The sequence below is a fragment of the Barbus barbus genome, assembly GCF_936440315.1.
Source record: "Barbus barbus genome assembly, chromosome: 12".
Classification (NCBI taxonomy): Eukaryota; Metazoa; Chordata; class Actinopteri; order Cypriniformes; family Cyprinidae; genus Barbus; species Barbus barbus.
The window spans coordinates 26453984-26461480 of record NC_136740.1 but is presented as its reverse complement, the minus strand read 5'-3'; the positions used below and the strand labels follow the sequence as shown (position 1 = coordinate 26461480).

General features: G+C 40.8%; 1 protein-coding gene across 1 annotated transcript; it reads left to right on the top strand.

The window, feature by feature from the left end:
- Positions 1 to 326: 326 nt before the first annotated feature.
- On the top strand, positions 327 to 1901 carry LOC306878201 (ankyrin repeat domain-containing protein 34A-like; the record flags this gene model as incomplete). The annotated part of the gene is made up of 1 exon (XM_079430396.1): positions 327 to 1901. One exon carries the CDS (start codon positions 327 to 329, stop codon positions 1899 to 1901), a length of 1575 nt encoding a protein of 524 aa, XP_079286522.1.
- Between the last annotated feature and the right edge of the window lie 5596 nt (positions 1902 to 7497).

Here is a 7497-nt window from a genome sequence, read left to right as displayed (position 1 = left end):
GAGAAATTCATATAGCTGTAACATTTAACTAGAAAAGCAAAGGTTGTCAATCTTTAAATGCCAGCTTCACAAAGCCTTATTTGAAAGGATGGATGGATTGATTGAAACCTTGTGGAACCTTGGTGTCAGATTGGTGTCTGTGATTTAGGAGTTGGAAGTCTTCTTTTGCAATATTCAAATATCAAACAACCCCTATGATAAAACACTTTTATTTGTTTTCATTCCAGGTTCACCAGAATCTGAGCCGGGATGTCCCAACATTGCTGAGGCCGGAGGAGGAGAGGGGTGGGGGATTCTGGGATTTTAGAGGTGGAGAGCGAGACATCATGGGTGATGGAGGAGCCTTGCACACTGAGGGCAATGCCCTTCTGAAAGCAGTGTTCCAGGGCAAGCTCCGCCTTGCTCGCCTCCTCCTGGAGGGCGGAGCCTATATCAATGAAGGGAATGAGCGAGGAGAGACGCCGGTCATTGCAGCCTGTCTGGCGGGATACGATGATCCGCAGACCCGGCAGAGAATGGTGAGGTACCTGCTTGAGAAGGGAGCAGATCCAAACATCCCTGACAAATCGGGTCGGACCGCCCTGATGCATGCATGTGCAGAACAGGCAGGCAAAGAGGTGGTGTCGCTACTGCTGGAAAACGGCGCCGATCCCAGCTTGAAAGACTATTCCGGAGCCTCTGCACTCGTACACGCCATCAATAAGGGTGACAGGGACACTCTCCAGGTCCTGTTGGATGCCTGCAAAGCCAAAGGTAAAGAGGTCATCATCATTACCACCGATACATCTCCTTCTGGCACTAAAAAGACCAAACAATACCTGAACTCCCCACCATCTCCGGGTATAGTGGACAAGCTTTCCCCTGCTTGCATGTCTCCATCTGAGGTAGAGATCCATACCTCTGACTCTGCCCCCGGTGAGGAGGAGGAAGGTATCTTCAGCTTTGCCGTGACTTCAGCACTCCCACTACCCTCCAGCAGACCACAAGGGGACAGGAGACCACCACCCCGTAAGCTTCTGAAAAGACTGAACTCTGAGCCGTGGGGTCTGGTGGCTCCTTCAGTACTTGCTGAGAGAGCAGAGCGGATAGAGGGCGATTTAGCCGAGGAGGACAAGTTGGTCTCGGAGATGAATGGGATGACAGTTTCTGGTCCAGGCAGACCTCTTCTGTCCCGAAGGCACAGTATAGAGACCCATGATCCATCCTCTCCAAAGCTGATAGACCGGTCATGTTCTGAAGACTGTGCAGCACTGTGTGGCTCTTCCTGGGCGGATAAAGTCCATCAGCACCAGTCACTGTATCGTCGAAACACGGCCCCAGAGACTCAGGACAGTGTGGCTCAGGCACCGATGGGAATCCGTGGCTTACCACACCCCAAACTCACCCGCATGGAACACTACGAGTCGGACACCCACCTGTGCCCTGCCTCCATCCCTGGATCTCCGGATTCTGGACGCGTCTCAGTGGAGCGCCGCAAGTACAATGCCTCTCCCTTGTCGCTGCTCACCAGCTCTTCTCGAGAGTCTCTGGAGAGCATTCCCAACTCGGTGTCTCCTATGACAATGCGGCGGCGTCCAACAGGACTGTTGGAACGTCGGGGATCAGGCACTCTCCTTTTGGACCACATCTCCCACACAAGACCTGGGTTCCTTCCTCCTCTCAACGTCAACCCTCAGCGACCCATTCCTGATATCCGTGCCAACGGAAAGCCCACTTCTCCCGTTCACTCAGGGAGCAAGATCCTGCTGCCGGTCGCGCCATCGTCACCAAAGCGAGGACCAGATTTCAAGATGAAGAAGAAACTGATGAGACGACACTCGATGCAGACAGAGCAGATGAAGCAGCTTTCGACCTTCCGGGAAATCCTCACAGAAAAGGTGATGGAGATGAATGGAGATTGAGAGCAAGAGAGGAGGAGAATGAGAACGAGTCAGTGCTGGCCAAGAGTTTTCATTACCAGGTTCATCTACATCATCACTGAGGCAAACCTGCTCTGGTCCAGTTCAGCTCCTTTAGAACTTAGTGCATACATCAAAAATATGCATTGTGGAGACAAAACCATCTTCAAATCCAGACAATGAAAGTGAAAATGAGTCACGGTCACTCAAGATCGTAAAAGGGATCAGTTATTCCAAATTTGGAGACCATTCTAATGTTATTTGGGATTGTTCCTTGATCATCAAGAATGCTTGAAGATGGACCCATTAGTGTCAGTGGAAGTGCTGTTGATGTTTGAAATTGCTGCAACCCTCAGATGAAACCTCACAGATTTTGAATTCTACAGGTTTCTCTAAGTATTAGCGCTGTTATGGCTATCAGCCTTCTTAATGTTGTGCACTGTCAGAAAACAAATATGCCCAAAATGTACCTTTAGGGACACAGCTAGTTGTTGATGGGGCACTACCCTTAAAAGGACAAATTTGTACTTTATCTATCCCTTTAAGGTGCATATTTGTACCTTAGAATAGTAATATGTATGTACCCTTAAGGCACTACTATGCATCTTTTTGGGGTAAATAAGGTACAAAGATTACCCAATAAGGGTACAAGCTGTTGTAATCCTAAAGGTACAATTTTTGCAAAAAAAAATAAAAAATTCTGTGATGATCCTGTGGAATAATTGGGTTAATACTCTTAATATTCCGGTAAAAATCCACATCCATCTGTTTTCCTTTGGTAACAACATCAAATGAAGTTCAAAACTTTAAAATAATTAAAATAGTTTAAAATAATTTCTTCAGCCATTACAGTATAGCTAAAAGTAGTTTTATTCAAATTTAATTTAAAGGTGATCATTTACTTGTAAATAATAATGCTCAAGTCTTTTTAATGTAATATTTATTTATGCGTGTTTGTTTTGCACTGGAGGTTAAGAATTGTAGTCCTTGAGTCCTTGACTTTTAATTTGGCAATGGCAACCTGATTTTTTTCCACAGGATGTACACTAGAGAGTATTGGAGATGACTGACTGCTAAATATTCCTGAAACAAATGATAGCATTAGATGATGAACACATTTCTGAAGAACATTTTATTGCATTATGAAAGTGCAATAAAATATTACAGGAATCAATTAACATGAAAGCATTAAAAAAGCTATATAACTAAAAACTAAATTGTACCAGTTAAACATACTGCGTGTTTCAGGGCTTTTGGATGGGTCGTTTATCTTTCCTAAACTCTTATAAGTGACACAAAATAAGTGAAGTGCAATTCTTGAAACTCAAAATCCCAAAGAAACTCTACAAAGCCCATCCAAAACCACACAGATCCACCCTGACCCGACTCAGTGGAAGGGGAGAGAGAAACCCCTTGCCTAACGCACACTCCCTCTGGAGACACAGAGCACAGATATTGTGTACAAACTGTACAATTGTGTCTCAAGCGTTTGAACGTGCAATATTCTGTGCTGCCTCAGCACTGATTTCATATTATTATCGTGAATGTGAACAATCCCTTGGACGTGTGTCTGTGGTAACATGCTGCAGTAAATGGTTCAAGACGAGCTGGGAGCTCAGTTTACATTCAGAGGAAGAATCTCTGCACAAAATACATGAGAATGAATTTCCCTAAAGAGCTGCAGTGCACAGTGTGTCCATGTCAAACACATATTTCAACTCAAGCTTATGATGTGAGTGAATTTAGTGCTTCTGCTTTGAGATGTTCTAAACTTGATGTGAATTAAACTTGGTGTACTTGAAATGTATCATGAAAACAAAAAGAGGAATATTTTTTTATGCCTGTAGGGGTTTATTCTTGTTGTTTTTTATTTTTATTGAAAAAATTTTAATGTTTAATACAGTACTTTAACGGTAGCTTTTGTGTTCCAGGATGTTAGGAAATAATATATGATTACCTAGCCCTTTGTCATCCTGATGCGATTAGGAGAATCTTGGCACTTTGCTGTGTATTCATTGATTTTAGAAATTCTCCTCTTTTCATTTAACACACAAGCGAGATAACCGGGAGTTTGATTGGTTTCTAAATATCTTTATATCTAAGTATCTCCAATATTTCTGACCTGCTGTACAAAAACATCCATTTAAATGAATTAAAATTGTGTTCAAGTGTACCTGAAAAGATGTTAATAGTGTAAAGGGTGTTTTAGGTGCTGTACACAATGGACCTCCGTCTGTGCTACACTGTCGTTGGGTAGTTTGAGCCGTACTGCGGTGTTCTGCTCTCCATTCACATAATAGAAGGGTCACAGTTACACTATATATGCATCATTTAATGGATTATGGATTAAATATTTATTGTTATTTTGTATGTTTAGTGTGATACACAGGTCAAATGTAGTAAACCAAATAATTTTAAAAAGTATTAAATTATTTAAAACAAAATGCTGTTTCTCAGAGGCGATTATTTTCTTCAAGAGCTTTTTACTGCTTTTAATGAATGCATGACTGAGTCACCAATTTATTTTATACCAGTGGTTCTCAGCTGGTATGTTTTAAGGTTTGTTCTAAAAGGGTTGCGGACAGGAATGAAAAACAATGCTAAATTGTGCTAAATGCTAAAGCACAACTTTGGAGAGTCGGTGCTCAGTACTCACTTATGACGGTGAATTTTTCTCTTGGGAAAGATATTCATTTTGATCTTTGAATTGACAGCATAACAGTACAAATCTGGTTATCATACTGTTGTTTCTATAGGTAAAATAAACTAAGTATTAATTTTGAGTACAGAAATGACTACATAGGCTACATGTTCAGTCAACTGTTAAATTGTATGCTATATAAATTTGTTATACTTACAAAAATTACAATTACACAATACACATTCCTTATAAATATCTTAATAGAAATATAAACATCCTAATACTTAACACAAATATCTAGAACAGGCTGCAAACAATCATGGATCATCTGGCAGCATTCTGTTCAAAAAGATGAGAGAGATGTCTGATTACTAACTAATACAGTGTTACACCTTTTATATTTTGGTTTCAAATGGTCTACTTTCATATTTAGAATTCAATTTATCCAGCTTTGTTCTTTGATGAAGATCTCACCTTGTGACAGGTCAGGGTCAGACCAGTCGTTCTTACTGATCCTGTGCAGGTCTTTCTCGTCTGGATAATACCCGCACACCATCACGAACAGCAGCATCCCCATCATTAGAAGGAGGTGCTTTCTCAGATCAACATGAATATAAAATGTTAAAAACGTGAAAAGAGATCAGGCTACTTACAGCTCTGATACATGGCGTATTTGGTGTCTTGTCAGCAATTTTCACAGCCACCTGATCAACAAAACAAAGAACTAACAGTTAGCATGTGCACAAAGATCCGTCCAGTCATGAATACTGAACAGGTATGGAAAGTTTTGTAAGTAAAAAAGGAGCAAGTAAACAAATGAAACCTTCAGGCCATCCTCACATCGAGTTCCTGCATGCACACAACCGTAGCCTCATTCACCCAGCTTGTGGCCGAATTCATATCGCCAGAAAATGTGGCCTATTAAAACAAACACATGTTGAGCGTGAAGTTTTTAATGCATTTTATCATTTTTAATTACATTTTATTTGCTACTTCTCATATATTTATAACCCTCCTGTTGTCTGACTCCTCCGCTTCATCTTCAGTGGAGCTCACTGGAGCATGGATGTCCTGAGGTTGGAGGACGTCCTGCTCCAGCTGTTCCTCAGGAGCAGGGAGGACTTCAGAGATCTTCCAAGATCACGAATCTCTACAATTTGCTGTAGAGAAGTCTGATCTAAAGAGGGGAATACCGATAATATTAATAAAATCAGATAAATAATAGGAATTAAATATTGCATATTCAAATTAGAATGGTTCTTCATTTAGGGGAACGTTTGACAAATGGGAACGAGAGAATGTGTGTATTGTTTTAGATTATGGCAGTAAACTTACCCTTATCCAGCTCTTACACTTTGTCAACTTCAGAGGAACTAACTGGTGTGTGGACATCCTGATGTTGGAGGACGTCCTGCTCCAGCTGTTCTTCTACAGCACCTCTTGATGATCATGGATCTCTAGGGATGTGTTGTAGAGAAGTCTGATCTAAAGAGGGAATATTAACAACAAAAATATATAATTTGACTATTTTTTAGGCTTCATTTTAAATTTAAGGTTTTATTAGTTTTGTTGTGTGTTTTTGTCATTTTTATTAGTTTGTTTTTAAATACATAGTTAATATTCATTATATTTCAGATTTAGTTTGAGTTATTTTAGTACACGGAAGTTAAACTAAATGAAAACGAAAAATGTTGCTTTGACAATTAAAATATTTAAAATATTTGATTTAATTTCAGCTTAAGTTTCTATAATTCAAAGTAAGGAAAATTATTTTTATGGTTTTAGTGAACTGTAGCAGGCTAAAAATCTTTAAAATAATTTCATGTGTGATCTTTAAACTGTCACTATAAAATTTTTGGTGTGATAATGTCAGCAGTGATTTTTTTTTTTTTATTCTACAGAATTTTTATCATCATATGTGTTAAGACTCAGGAACGATCCGGCCTCACTCTGCTTCACTTTCTCTGCTTTAGCCACGTTGTATGTTCCTCTTTGGCTGAAAAAGTGAAGAAGGCGACATTTCCAAAACCTCTTGTTTTTCTCTTGTCTCCCTGCATCCATCACATCAGCACCAGCAGGCGTCTCATCGAGTCGATGAGGAGAGGTTTCCGCTGGGATGGGCGTGACGCTCCACTTTCATCGTTCTTTAGTCGTCAAAACAGTAGGCTACCATGATAACACAGTTTTTACACTCTGAAAACAGACTACTCCGATACCTCAACCAACAAAATAAGCTAGTCTTCCAAGCCTTCCAAGCCTTTACTGGGGGAAGTCGTGGCCTAATGGTTAGAGAGTCGGACTTGTAATCCGAAGGTTGCGGGTTCGAGTCTCCGGCCGGCAGGAATTGTAGGTGGGGGGAGTGAATGTCCAGCGCTCTCTCCACCCTCAATACCACGACTGAGGTGCCCTTGAGCAAGGCACCGAACCCCCAACTGCTCCCCGGGCGCCACAGCATAAATGGCTGCCCACTGCTCCGGGTGTGTGTTCACAGTGTGTGTGTGTGTGTTCACTGCTGTGTGTGTGCACGTTGGATGGGTTAAATGCAGAGCACGAATTCCGAGTATGGGTCACCATACTTGGCTGAATGTCACTTCACTTCACTTCACTTCACTCATGACACGTTCTAATTCTTTCGTGATTATACGCGACTTTGGGCTTCTTTTTTTTGTAAAGTTGCATGAAAAAAATCCCTGTTTTTTGGGCTTATTTAAAGGGAAATCTGACAAGCAACTTCGTTTCTTTATTTATGTTCGCCATATTCTCCAATGCATTGATTGACACCCTGTCTGCTCGCAGTTAAAAGCCAACCAGTGCAATAATATATAAGTAATTTACCATATGTTCCGCCCCTATACACTATAAACTATAAAAGATTTGTTCTACAATCTGATTAAAATAATCACTATATTAAGAGATTACTTTACCTTGATGTAGCTCTTGTTTTAAGACTTGTCATTT